The sequence below is a fragment of the Grampus griseus genome (assembly GCF_964374135.1).
Source record: "Grampus griseus genome assembly, chromosome: 3".
NCBI lineage: Eukaryota > Metazoa > Chordata > Mammalia > Artiodactyla > Delphinidae > Grampus > Grampus griseus.
Window position 1 is genome coordinate 143,285,238 of NC_139019.1, and position 14,502 is coordinate 143,299,739.

The 14,502-nt window shown below is 48.0% G+C and overlaps 1 protein-coding gene across 7 annotated transcripts in view; it reads left to right on the plus strand.

Annotated features, from left to right (window-relative positions):
- The window catches only part of TENM2 (teneurin transmembrane protein 2), a gene marked incomplete at both ends in the record, with an annotated part of 991,817 nt that overhangs the window by 878,607 nt on the left and 98,708 nt on the right, over positions 1-14,502 (plus strand). For all 7 annotated transcript variants that reach the window (XM_082650012.1, XM_082650013.1, XM_082650014.1 and 4 more), the window contains one exon: positions 11,931-12,141. In XM_082650012.1, coding sequence (XP_082506138.1) covers positions 11,931-12,141 — 211 coding nt within the window. The remainder of the gene's footprint in view (positions 1-11,930; positions 12,142-14,502) is intronic.

A 14,502-nucleotide genomic window follows, 5' to 3' on the forward strand; every position in this document is an offset into this window, starting at 1 on the left:
TAAGACGTGAACACGTGATTCTGCTGCTTTTCACCTCTGTAGCCGACTTTGCTCACCCAGTGTATCGGCTTCCTGTGGGCTGATGGCAGTAGGTAGGCAAGCTCCCTCCTCCAAGACAGGAGGAAAGGCAGGGGCGGCCAGGGATGGCTGTTGAGTGAGCCCAGACGTCCCACACGATGGCTTGCTTGGCCAGATGTGGAATAGTGAGGAAGCCAGAGTAAACAGATGGTTACTCTCCGCTGAATGCTTTTGCATAAAGCTTATTTAGTCTTTCGCAACAGCTCTATTATGCTGATATGATTATTATTTCCATTTTACCGATGAGGAAGCTGAGGCTCCGAGAGGTAAAGTAACCAGCCCAAAGCCACACAGACAGTGTGTTGCCGACCTCCAGATGCTGTGTTCATAACTGGCAATAGAATACCAGCTCCTAGTACCGACGCAGCAGAGTGGATGTGAAGATTAAATGAGAAAATCTCTAGGGAGCGTTCAGCACAGTGCCTGGAGTGTAGTAATGGCCGTGTTTAGGAAATTCATACTTCTGATTTCCCTAGTCTAGCAGGAAGTTTGTAGATAGCTGAGTCTGGTCCTTCTCCCAGTTGCAGGGCTGTGGGTATTTGTCTATTCTTCACACGGTCATCAAAGCTGCTAATTCTCTCAGCTTTGGGGCCGGTCCTCCCACCTCCCCCCGCAAGAGACGGGATCTCTCCTCAGGCGGAAAGTCACTGTTCCGGCTTGTTGCTCAGAGGTGTCGGTGGTGACAGCCCCTTTCCTTTCTGAGGGGCCCAGCAGGTCACTGCCTGGCACCCCACCAGGCTGCCACCCCCGGCCGGGCCTGGACTCCCCGGCCATCGGCTCACTTCTGTCTGACCTGTCAGTGGGCTCTTGGAAATGGTGGTTGATGAGGTCAACAGGCGTGTGGGGTGGAGCAGACTGGGCTGGGAGAGGCCAGAAACAGCAGGGCAAGGGCGAGCATGTGGGGAAATCAGTGGCTGAGATCAGAGGCCCCTGCTCTCTGTTGCCACTGGTTTTTTGTAACAGGAAAGGGGGGAAGACAGCTGCAGGCAGGGTAGAAAGCCCCTGGGGATAAAAACATGGCCCTGGGCTAACAAGGGTGAGACTGTGCCAGAGAGGCCTGTCAGGGATATCCAAGGTGAAAACTTTCTGATCAAGTGAGATCATTATTCCTTGAGCCTGTATCTGGGTTGTGGAGAAGCAGCAGTGGGAGGGGGTGGGGAAGAAGGGAGAGAGAGAGAGAGTGAAAGAGAAAGACCAAAAGAAACAGCAACTAGAAAAAAGATGTTTTCTGAAGGCTTGGCCTTTCGTTCCCCACATTCTACAACATTCACAGGGAACCTTGATGTGGCTGTGATCACTCACAGCCTCCTATGAAGAATGCAGGGTAGAAACCAAGAGTGTAGGCTTTGGAGGTGGACGGACTAGGGGTGAATCACTCCTCCATCATTGACTTGCTGTGTGATTGTGGGCAAGGCCCTTAACCTCTCTGAGCCTAAGTTTCTTTATCTGCGAAGTAGAGATCACAGAAGCCTCCTCAAAGGGTTCTTGTGAGCCTTACTGGATGGTGTCTGGATAAGGTTGCATGATGCAGGCTGAGAAGGCACAGAGGAGCTTAAGCTGCTGGTGAGGGGGACAGCCCTGTGGTGGTCCACCCAAGTCAGAAGTGTAAGCTGGTAAACTTAGGAGCTGGGGCAGAGGGCAACGAAAACATTCTGTGTCCCAGTTTTCCAAAAAATAAATCGCCCTTCAGTATGTCTTTAAATTGTCCCTCTTCTGTTTGACGTAGTCCTGCCTTAACTAAAAGAGCTTGGTGCAGGCCCTAAGCATGTCTTAGTGGCAGGTACAACAAACAGCTCCTGTGTATCGGCCACTCGGAATGTTTAACGGTAACAGACCTATCATGGCAGCTGCATGTAGGATTTAACGCTGGAGTGCAGCAAACTGGGTTCAGAACCCAGCCCCACCATACAGAAGCTGCACGGTCTTAGGCGAGGTATTTAACCTCTCTCTATATCTGCAGTTCTTCATCTGTAAACAGCAGGGCTAATGATGCCTAGAGTTCTGGTGGTGATTTAGTGAGAGGATGCACGTAAAGCACTTAGCCTGGTGCCTGGCACTTAGTAAGCTTTTCCTAAATGCCAACTATCGACTCTCATAAGACATGGTTGCCATTAACACTTCATGGTCGTGCTGACCCCCCCAGGATCCTGTCACCTAGCACAGGACCCCTATGCTGAAGTGCATTGGTTTGGGGGAGGCTCTGGGAGGCCAAGGACAGAGGCTCTGAGCTGATGTGCTGGTAGTGATGACGTGGTTTGCATTGGGCCTGATCCTGCATTTTATGAGACAATCAAGCCTGGGGCCGCCACTTGTGACCGTTGAATAGATGAAGGTTTGGCTGGTCCTTCCTGGGATAGAACCCCCAAACCTAGAGCTCTGTGTTCTCATGAAGTGCTCCCCAACCAGTAAGGCTGATTGCAGGGAGACTGTTGCAGGGAGATGCTGCAAGCCAAACGGGGTCCTTGGTCAGGAAGTACTGCACACTCCATTGCAACAGTAAAGAGTCCTAATGCATATTCACTCATCAAGGGCGCTGAGAACTCCTGGTGTGATTAAACCAGTTGAACTTTGTTTAACCAGTATCTCCCAGACTGCATTTGACCACAGACCCTCCTGTGCCACCTCCATTTCTATTTCAGGGAACCCCGATTAACATCCGCAGGAGGCATAATTTGGAAAAGCTGGTTTCATTCCTGAGGGTCAGTTGTGCTGCTGTGGATATCTGAAAGGTGTTTCAATAATTCAGAGCAGGGGGTCTCGAGCTTTAGTGAACTGAGGAATCACTGGGGCCTTTTCATTAAAATGCAGATTCCTAGTTTCCGCCCTCAGGAATTTAGTAGGTGTGGGTGACAACCGGGATCAGTATTTTAACATCACTGAGGTGATTCCAGGACAAGAAATCAGGGAGCACAACGTGACCAGTAGTGGTTTAGTGCCTGACTTATAGAAGTATGGTGCTCAGAACACCGGTGTCAGCGTCGCCTAGGACCCTGTAAGAAATGCAGGCTCTCAAGCCCCAGTCTAGGACTACAGAATTAGAAGCTACATTTTAACAAGCTCCCCAGGCGATTCTGATGCTGGTTAGAATTTGAGAAGCATTGGTTTTAAAGGGTTTGGTTAATAGTGTTTTGTTTTTTGTCTGTTTGTTTCATTTCTGATGAAGAACCATTCCAAAAAAAAAAACAACAACAACTAGACACACACTTCAAGATCATTGTCATAAAATTTCTACCATCCTTTATCCCCACCCCCATTCATGTGGGGTCGACCAGATGCCCCAGTAGCTTCGAGGTAAAGCCAGAGTCATATCAAAGAGAGGTCTTACCTGGATCATATCCCTGCCTTCAGTAACAGTGCCTGGGTTGTCCTAGGAAGCCTTTGCTTTCTTTCCCACATCCATCCTGAAGACTAGGAAAGCCAGCAAAGCATCTCTCAGGGAGGCCTCCACTCTGCCAGATCTCTGGTTGGACATGATGGATCTTCCATTGCTAAGTTATAGGAAAAGCTGGAAGGTGCTTTGGGGGCAAGGATCCCGGGGCTTGGAATTCACAGACTGACAAAAAGAGTTGACAAGAAGCAAGAGGAAAACTTCCAACAGGCCTTCCAGAAGGAGTGCAAATACAATTTTACTTCTTGCAATGTTTAAGGATGGCGGTTGCCCTGTGGAGGGAGAGGCAAGATGCCTGCTGAAAGACAGTCCATCAGGCAGCCAGGGTATTAATGGCAGGTGAAACCTTCCAAATGAGCACACTGTCAGCCAATCTATTGCTTTAAAAGGTTGGCAATGCGGGAGACCTAACAGCGGCAATGAAGAACTAATCTCATATTGCCAGGTTAAATCAAGTCAGCCTTGCCCATTCCTTTCACTTCTTAGTTACATCAAGCCAGAATACTTTCAATTATCCCTCACTTCCAACTTGTCAGCAGGCATTGGGTAAAATGCAAATAGAACAGTGCCTTTCCCTGGTGGAGAGCAGGAAGTATCATCGAGAATAGCCTCCCTTTATTGAGTTCTTCCTCTGTGTTAAGTGCAGTACCTTCATCTTCTCATTTCACGGGGCCCTTCTTAGCATCTCCGTGCTCTCTGGTGACGTAGGTGCTATTAAGTCCATTCTATAGCTGGGAACACTGAGTCACAGGAGGTCAATCACTTGCCAAATTTACATAGCTAATGAATGATAGAACAGGTTTTAAAACCAGACCATTCTGACTCTAAAACCTGTATTATTATGTTATTTGTCTAACTAGGATAGGAGCCCAGTGGTTCCCTGAGCTTTGGAGTGCCCACCTTAAAATTTTCTAAGTGCTGTTCCAGTGGCAGGGACTGGCCAGGATCAGCAATGCTGTCTGGGAAGAGCACCCTCACCCGGACTAGGACCCCCATGAGCCCTGGGCCCTGTTTCTCCCTTTCAGGGTGCTCTCTGACCCTCTGCCTCTCCTCACCTCCACCCCCATGCATGTAGGGTTGACCAGATACCCTAAGGTGTTGGAAGATTTGCATCTCTGAGCTATCTCAGGGTCCAATGCCTAGCCTCAATTCTAGAGGGCAGATTGGCAAGGCGATTGCTCCTGCTGGCTGAAGGAGTGTATGTTTTGCAAGCTTATGTAAGATCAGGCTGCCACAATAATGCTGGTATGCTGATTTGGGAAACTCAAATTGTTTATATAGATAGGGGCCGGGCAGAAAAATATTAGCCAGGAGCCCCCCACACTTTCCTCACGGTCCTGCAGGAGCTCACCTTAAAACAAAATAACTCCCGAGACAAAACAAATGGTATGGTCGCCATATTTCTTCTTTACTCAAGAACCCCTTTATGCTGCTGGCTAAAATTCAGGAGCCTTTGGCTTTTGCCAGCCCTCCGAGAAGGGTGCTCTCCAGCGCCCCCTGCTCCCTCTTCATTTCCATCACAAAGAGCAGACAGCGCAGGACTCTCCCTTTTTGCCCCAGCTTGTTGCCTCCTGCCTTCTCGACACTGCTTCATTGATTTCCCCAGCTCCCCACTGTTAACCGATCTCCAAAATAGCCATAGGGGGACTTCCCTGGTGGCGCAGTGGTAAAGAATCCGCCTGCCAATGCAGGGGACACAGGTTCAATCCCTGGTCCGGGAAGATCCCACATGCCGCGGAGCAACACAGCCCGTGCGCCACAACTACTGAGCCTGCGCTCTAGAGCCCACAAGCCATGGCTACTGAGCCCACGTGCCACAACTACTGAAGCCCACACACCTAGAGCCCGTGCTCAGCAACAAGAGAAGCCACCACAATGAGAAGCCCACGCACCGCAACGAAGCGTAGCCCCTGCTTGCCGCAACTAGAGAAAGCCCGCGCGCAGCAACGAAGACCCAACGCAGCAAAAAATAAAGAAATAAATAAACTTATTTAAAATATATATATATAGCCCTAGGGTATATTGCATTCACCACCTTAACTCCCTGTATTTTTCCTGGGAAAATGACAATTTGGCAAGTACCTCACTCTGGATGCGAAACGGACATATATGATGCCAAGAAGACTCACAAAGAAGAAGAGCAGTAGAAATGACTGAGACACTTAGTAGGTTACTAGGTGCTCACAACTGTTCTAAGGACCTGATGTGGATTATCTTCTTTAGTCCTCCCAATGCTCCTTGAAACACCATCATCACCATCACCATCCCCATCCCCATCCCCATCCCCATCCCCATCCCCATCCCCATCCCCATCCCCATCCCCATCCTCATCCTCACCATCATGCCTACTTTGTACATAAGGGGAACAGGGCACAGAGAGGGTGATTATCTTGCCTAAAGTCAGTCTGTTAGCAAATACATAAAGTGCATCAACTTAAATATACACCTTGATGAATTTTTATAGACATATTCACCAGTGAAGCCAAGTGAATAAGATGAAGATCTAGAAAATTCCCAGAACCTGAAAAGTCCCCTATATTCTTTTCCAGCTAATACCTCCCCATTAAGGTGACCACAATTTCTAACTTTCTACTGTAGTTCATGAACTTTGCCTGTCCTCGAGCATCCTGTACATGAAAGACTATGTAGTCTTCAAAGCCCATGTTTTACCCGGTCCACCCTCCGGCCTCCTGACCCACTGAGTGGGGAAGGTAGATTTGGTGGTTGGTAGCCCCTCTCAGCAAACCATGGTCTGGGAAAAGTGGGGCTCATTTTTCAAATCAGAGCGGCTGCCTAGTTCCCCAACGAGTGCTGCGTGCAGACGCTAGCAGCGCTATCCATGGCGCCTGCAGTGAATTGTGGGAGTCGATTTGTGCCACCCTGTCACAAAATAAAACTAAGAAAAGTAAATTTGGATCTTCCTCTGAAGCCTTTACCGCCCAAGGAAACCGGAGAGCTCATGCAGGTTGTAGAGGGAGTCACTTGCATACCAAGCTGCAGGGAACAAAAGGCACCCAAAACTGACCCAAATGCTTCCATCTGGATTCTCCCAAAGCTGCCCAGTGTACGAAGATCAAAGAGGAAATAAATGAAATAAACCTCCTCTCATTCCTGGAGACTTTGTTTCCGTGTAGGAGTGAGGCATGGACTCAGGCAGCCTTCCCGAGGCAGAAAAGCTGTGCATGTTTCAGCCAACTCGGAAATTCAGATGTTTGCTGTGGCGTCTCTGTAACCTCTCTGTTTACCCGAGACCCCCTTCCCCCGAGTGTAGCATCGCTAGTAGGTGTTCAATTAAGGCTTTGAGGTTAAATCTCTTGACTGTTTAGGCGCTCCTTAAAAAGTCTTGCAGGGCTTCCCTGGTGGCGCAGGGGTTGAGAGTCCTCCTGCCGATGCAGGGGACGCGGGTTCGTGCCCCGGTCGGGGAAGATCCCACATGCCGCGGAGCGGCTGGGACCGTGAGCCATGGCCGCTGAGCCTGCGCGTCCGGAGCCTGTGCTCCGCAACGGGAGAGGCCGCCCAGAAGGGCAACCTTGTGCCAGCAGTAAACAGCTGAAAGGGGCTTTGAGTCTCACAGGTAGATAGTATGGTCCTCAGCAGCCTGCCTTGCAGGGAATGAATTCCCAGGCATCTTGTTTCTCATGTTGATTCCTTTTCAGATGTTCATCTCAAACAGCCACACACTTCCCCAGCTGTAGGAGCAGACAGGCCTTCAGAAGTGATTAAATCTCATGGCTGCTCACACTTTCCCAGCTTGATGGGTGTCCACTGCCCTGTCTTCAGCCTCCCTTTGGCAAGGAAACATCTCCTCCTTCCAATAATGAAGAAGACAGGGGTGATGATCTCATGGGTTGCCTTTTCCTACTTTTTCTCCAAAGCTGCTGCTCCGCCTCTTGGCTCACTTACTCGCCTTCTCTGAGCCTCAGTTTCCAACTCTGTAGGATGGGTGATACCGTGATGCGGGGGATGATATACAGTGTAGTGGGTGCTTGCTACACCAGGCACTCTTCCAAGTCCTGAATATGTAATAACTGCTTTCATCCTCCCAACAGCACCTTATAATGTTATCATCTTCTTCATTTTGTACATAAGGAAACAGAGGCACAGAGCAGTTCATTGTCCAAGGTCAGCAGATTGGTAGTCGCTGATCTGAGATTCAAACCCAGATACCCTGATCCAGAGTCTGCAGCTTAAGGGTTATATGATTCTGCTTTGTAAGGTTACCATGAGGATTTAAATCAAGAATAGATGTAAATCCTGTGCAATATATAGCATTTATTATCACCACCCATTATTATTATCTTATCACTATTTGAAAACATAGCATTCTTGCCAAGATGCAACCTACCTGTAGCACATACCAGTGAATGACTCTAATCAGGGGACATTCATTTCATTTATGTTTATGTCCAGTTTTTATAAATTGAAAAAGTGGAAAACTTCAGGGAGTTTCTGGTTATAGTAATACCTACTGTTCATTGAACACATACTATATGCCAGACTGATACTATATCTGTCAACTCCCTATCACATAACCCTATGATATATGCATTGTTGTCACTCAGTTTTTTGTTTTTTGTTTTTTGGTTTTTTTTGCGGTATGCGGGCCTCTCACTGTTGCGGCCTCTCCCATTGCAGAGCACAGGCTCCAGACACGCAGGCTCAGCGGCCATGACGCATGGGCCCAGCCACTCCGCGGCATGTGGGATCTTCCCGGACCGGGACACGAACCCGTGTCCCCTGCATCGGCGGGCGGACTCTCAACCACTGCGCCACCAGGGAAGCCCATCACTCAGTTTTAAAGGCAAAGAAATTGAGTTTCAGCCAGGTTGATTATCTTTCTAAGCTCACACAGCCAGGGCTTAGAGGATTCCACAGGCCAGGCTCTTACCTCTGACGCTGTACAGATTTTTTGGCTTTTTACCTTGGGAATTCCAATCCAAAGGCTTCAATGTAGCCTTAACCTGATTTCTGCGTCACGTTGCCAGAACTGTTATGAAAGATTCTCTGATTTTCTTTATCAAAAGCAAGACAAAGAATGCCTAACCTACTGTTCCCAGAAAGTTTCTGCACGTCCATATTTCTCTGAAGTGGCCATTACAATTAGCATATGACGTACGTGTGTGGAACACAGCCAGAGCTACGACTTAGCGTGCGTTCTCACAGAAAGCACCTAGATGATAGGCGGCGGCCACATCTCACAGAGTGGAGTAAATGAGGATGTTTATTAAGCAGTTGCAGGGCACCACTGTGAGCCCTTGAGGAAGGCCTGGGTCACTTTCCCATAACCGCTGAGGCAGAATGGGGCCCTTTTCGAAGACTCTGCAAACTCTCTCACCAGGAAAAAAACCAAGCAGACAAACAAATAAGGAGGTGGATAAATAAAAAAAAAATCGTCCAGTGTCGTAGGGGGGCTGTGCCGCTTTCATGCCCCTGTTGAATGGAGACATTGGCAGCCTCTCAGGTCCTGAACTGGCAATTCAGAACAGTTTGATTGCTTGCTTGATTGTTTGCGAGATAACTGCAAGATTGTCAGTGACAGGGTAATTTACTGAAGATTGCCATGTCAGACTCCATGCGAGGGGCTTGCTGGCATAAAGATGCGCTTCTCATGACTGACAGGCCACGGGGAGATTGGAGTGCCAGTTTCAAGTTCACAGTGTTGTCTGCAAGTGTTCGGCGGCAGCAGGCCATAATCACGAAACATGATGAGGTCATTACAGGCGTAACGTGTGCTCACACTTAGTAATGGATAGAACCCCAAATGCGCCATCTCCGGAGCAGGTAAATGTAAATATGTAGGAGGAAATCATTTGTATCCTTTTTATCCCCTCTTTGTTAGCATTTGCCATCTGCTATTGCTGATGTGTTTGTAGGACATCTCCTGCCAGACGGGCCCTTGAATAAAAAGCCTGGAGTCAACAAAACAGTGGGGAAATTTGAGGTCCATGCTTTTGAAGCAGTCACAGTCACAGAAGGAGTAGCAGACTAGAGGGGGTTGGGAGAGGACAACGTTCAGTGCTTAATAGGCAAGACTGTCTGTAATTTATTATTCGCTCCTGATGTGAGGCCCTCAAGCTGGTTGTATGGAAAGGGGTTGGGGGCGGGAGGTGGCACATTCCCAGCTTCGGGAGGAAAAGGCCACCAGAGATGGATGGAACTCCTAATGGGACGAGGCCGGTGGCCTTAAAGAACTCTGTAGTGCTAATAACAGTGGCTTTCTTCTCACCTGAGAAGTTTCTGCAGCGGCTGGATGAAGCACTGCCAGCATGTCTCAGCAGGATATTTTTAAATCTGAAGCAGGCATTCCGTGGTGGATTCCTTCTGTCTAATGAAGGCGCTCCATGGAAGGTGACGGTCGAGGCAGAATACTCTGCCTTTTTTATTTTCTATTCTTTTCTTTTTCTTGTTCTGCCAAGGGCCCCGGGAGCCACTGGATGATCTGAACGTGGGTCTGACTTGGTACCTCAGCATCATTCTGCTGCTGAGATACACTTCTCCAGCACCGTTTCTTGGGTCTGAGATTTGCGGGCCCCTGGGGGGCACCCGATTCAACCAGCACATCAGGCTGAGGTGCTCAGAGCCATGACTTTGAAAGTCTCTAAATTTCAAGCGTGCATGCCTGCTCACCCTCCTGTGTCTGCGTTTCCAGAAAACTTTGTAAATCTAAATGTGTTACGAGGCACACGAGCAACATTTGCCCACGTGGAAGATGAGAGGCTAGTTTTAGTCATTTAAAGCTGAGCGGAACACGCAACCTCCTAATTTGTTGGTTTGCTAAAAAGAAAGTAGTGCATTAAAATCATTGTACATTAATTGCTAAGTTACAGTGGAACTTTGGTGAAATTAAATTCAATTTCATTAGTGGAACCAAACGTAAAGGGTAATGCCAAAAAAGTACGCTGTAGTAAATTTAAAGCACACAGCCAGGCCTCTGATTCAGTGTTCCAGTTCAAGTGTTTGTCAAGTCACAGCCCAGGGTTGGAGTGCATGTTTCTGTGATGCTAATCATGGCCCCAAAATGCCTCGCTATCAAATCAGGGAGTTACATGTAAGCAAGTTACTCTCCAAGCTCCTACGCTGTGTATTCGATCAATTCCCAGCAGAGTGAAGAAGGGTTGGCTAACTAATCCATTCTAATAGGAATTCTAAGGAGCAAACACTGCCCTAAACACCCTCATCCTCAGCCCCAACAGACATGTGAGGAATGGGAAACAGTCATTTACTCATTCAACAAACATTTGTTGAGTGCCTGATTCCATGGTTGGCACTAAGCGAGGCATGAATATAAAAACGAATACGACACTGTTCTTTTCAAAGAGCTCATTTTCCAGACAGGAAGGCAAGCATACGGAGACAATTAATTCTAGTACAAGCAAGTTGGCTTTAACCGCGGTCTCTAGTATGTCTTGTGCATTAGAATCACCTGAGAATCATGTTTAAAGTGCAGACTCCAGGACCTGCTCCTGGAAGCTGTGCCTGGGGAGCTCTGGGGTAGGCCCTTGATTCTCCCTACAGGATTGTGACGCAAAACCATTCTCTGAGAATCTCTGATTCAGGGACACACAGAACGGGAATACCTAAGCTAGCTCGGGCATCATCAGGAAGGCTTCCTGGAGGAGGCCACACCTAGTCTGGGTCTTAAAGGATGAGTCATAATCTGTTTCCTCCACTATACTGTCAGCTCCTTAAGGACAGACACCATCATTCTTTGTTCTCTGTTTTATTTCCCGAACAGGGATGACACTCAAATATTTGTTGAAGGGTAGATGAATAGGAATCAGCTCGGGAAAGAGGTGGAGGGGCAGGAATCTAGGCAAATAAATCAGAATGTTCAAAGTCCTGCAGGTATGGGGAAGGTAGTTTCAGGAGCAATTGGGGAAACTAATGGCTTAGTTTGTGCGTGCTCAAGCTAAAGCCATTTCTCCACATTTCCTGGAAAGTGTCAAACTCATCACCCTGGTTCTCCCACTAGTCAGCAGTACCCTCCCTGGCTTAGAGGGGGAAGGGACGGAATGCGTTTCTCCACTGAAGCAAGATTTAAGGAATCCCATGCATTTTGATGACTTGCACACGCATTAGCATGGGCCCCTGAGATCTGGCAACAGGTAATTCTTTTGCGCAATGTTGTTTAAGAGCAACATGTTTGTTTTTATTGCCAACCACTCAAATAATACTTGCTCATGATAGAAAAAGTAGAAATTCCAGAAAAATACAAGAAAGAAAAAGAGAGAAACACACTAATCTACTACCTGGGGATAACCATTTGTCCGCATTCTCAGTTATTTCCTTTCAGTCTTGTACTTCCTGTGAGTGTATAGTGGAATTATCCTAGGCTTGTTGTGTGAGACCTGCCAATTCAGACCGTTGGGAAGGGTTCAGGCTGCTCGGGACAAGGTGTTAGCATCTCAAAGCAGCTTTGTGCCATGATATCTGCTGACCCCTGGCTCTGTCTCTGCCCTTCCAGATGGCCTGGTGGACTGCCTGGACCCTGACTGCTGCCTGCAGTCAGCCTGTCAGAACAGCCTGCTCTGCCGGGGGTCCCGGGACCCCCTGGACATCATTAAGCAGGGCCAGACAGACTCACCCGCAGTGAAGTCCTTCTACGACCGCATCAAGCTCCTGGCCGGCAAAGACAGCACCCACATCATTCCTGGAGACAACCCCTTCAACAGCAGGTAGGCGCCCTTCTGTCCCCGCAGGTGGCTGAGGTCGCTGCTTCCCCTTCCTGTCCAAGCAGGAGGAAGTGCTCCTGGTTTTTCTGTGGGCCTAGTTGGCCTGGAAACTACCCCATGGGAGCAGCTCCCTGCTGTGGTTCATAGAAGGCCCTTTCCTCTCTGTGGGTCAAGCTCCAGAGCAGAGTCCTGGTCCCTCTATGGGATTTGGCCACCTGCAACCCAGAACCTGCTTAGAGACACCTGTTGATTGCCTGGTTTCTAGATCATTTTTACGATCTATTATTTTATGACATTATTGTTATATTAAATCTCCTTTTAGAATACCTCTCATTGTGGCTCTTATTTGATCATCCCTGAAATATTTCATTCAACAGAGTATTTTCTAAAAGCAGTTATAAACTTAATAACACAACTTAGCATTTGTGGCATCTTAGAGTCCAGATGATGCCAGTGGCTGGAATTTATTGAACGCCTGTGATGAGCTAGAGACTTGAAGCAGATTGGCTGTAATCCTCACAGTCACCCACCCCATCAGTGGCATCTGCTAATTGCCGAGTTGGTGCTAGACATGGTGCCAGTGCGTGTCCCCTTCTCATTCCAAAATGGCGGGGGGTAGGGGTGGGATGGGGGTTTCTCTTGAGTTTCCATTTGCTCTCAGTTGCTAATGTGAGGCTTATGAGTATTCTAGAGGCAAATTCTGGATTTATTTTGTAATCAGCTTGGCCTCTCCTCTCCCCCCCACCACCGCCAGGGCAGGTTAGAAGTGTACCCCTGGAGAACAAAGCAAGGGGAAGAGTTGGCTTTGAGATACCCCCTGGCCCGTTCTGTCTTCTAGGCACTGTTTCTGATTCTGAGGGCGGAAGGAAGGATAGGAGAGGCAGGGATGTTCTGCAGGCCTACCTGCACATCTCTGATCTCACTCTGGGTCGGACTGGGTCCAGATAACGCTGGTGTCTGCAGACGTGAGGATGGTGGGTGTGATCTTCTTGGGGGCACCCCTTCTCATGGAGAAATAAGAACTGGGAACCTCTAGGAACTAGGAACTTGTCCCTGCCCCCTTACCCCTCTGACAGCCCTCTTCATGCCGTCTTTCTCTTAGTTTTCTTCATCCTCACTTAGGTCTGGGCAGACCCTGAAGCAACTCGGGAAATAACACTGCTTAAGCAGACTTCTCGCTGGCGAAGGAAATACCAGACTTTACTTCTTAGAGGAGGCCTTACCCTTATAAGTGATTGTCTTGGAGCCTCCCTCATTAGACTTTGGGGAGGAAACATCACCAGGCCGTGACTGAGACTCCGCTCCTCCCTGGGAGAGCCTGGCGAGGGTGGGACGGGGAAGTGGTGGGTAATGGTACAGCCAATTAATTCTGCAGCCCCTTAGAACTCTCTGGGAAGCTGTGCAGCCCCAATTCCTGGCAGCTCTTTGACTATGAGGGTTCTTAATGAGGTCACCGTGGGCCAGCAACTTTAGCCTCTCTCTGTTCTGGTTTTACTAAAAATAAAATAGAAAAGAAAAAAATAATCTCAGCCCTTGTCTATTTCAGCCACACACCCCCCCCAACACCCTCTAGCTGTGTCATGTTAGGCAAGTTATTTAACCTCAAACTTTATTTTCTTGATTGTTAAAATTAAATCAATACGTACAGATTATACTACACACAGTAATATTATTTTAATATGAGTAACCCTCAAAAAAATAAACCACAGATCTCGGAACAAAAATATATTTTCTCTGCTTATTAAATCCCGGTTCTGGGACGGGGATTGTGTAGGTATGTTTCTTTTTAATTATGAACATAATTCCCGTTGCCAGAGACTCATGACAGGCCCTTGCACTAGTCCATGAGCATTTCGGTGAGGTCTGCATACAGTTTGCTTAGACTGTAAGGGCATCTTTCAAAGGCTCGTGCTCTGTTTCAGTCGGCTTCCTATTAACATTTTATTATTTCTACCCTAAATCCAGTAATTTCCTCATCTCCTCTTCATACTCTTTCTTCACTTGTGCCTTGAAAATCAATCTTCTCCTCCTCACCAGTAGTTACCACTCCCAGAAGGCACCCTGAGTTAGAGGCAAGATGTAGGGAGCAGGCAGGGGCTCCGGAATATTTGGTAGACTATACCAGCCCCAGAGATCTGGGCAAAAGAAGCTTGCTTTAGAGAAAGCTCCACGCTCCAGCATGTCGGCTTGGATCCATAATTCAGAAATGCAAAATGTTACTCCAAGACATAGGTTGAAGTTCACCAAGCATGTGAATTTCAGTGCATTATCCTCTGACAAATAATGAAAGACAAAGCTAGGAGTAAAAAAGAGCTTAATTCAAGACTGCTAAGAAGGCGTTTCCCCTAGATAATGGCATACAAA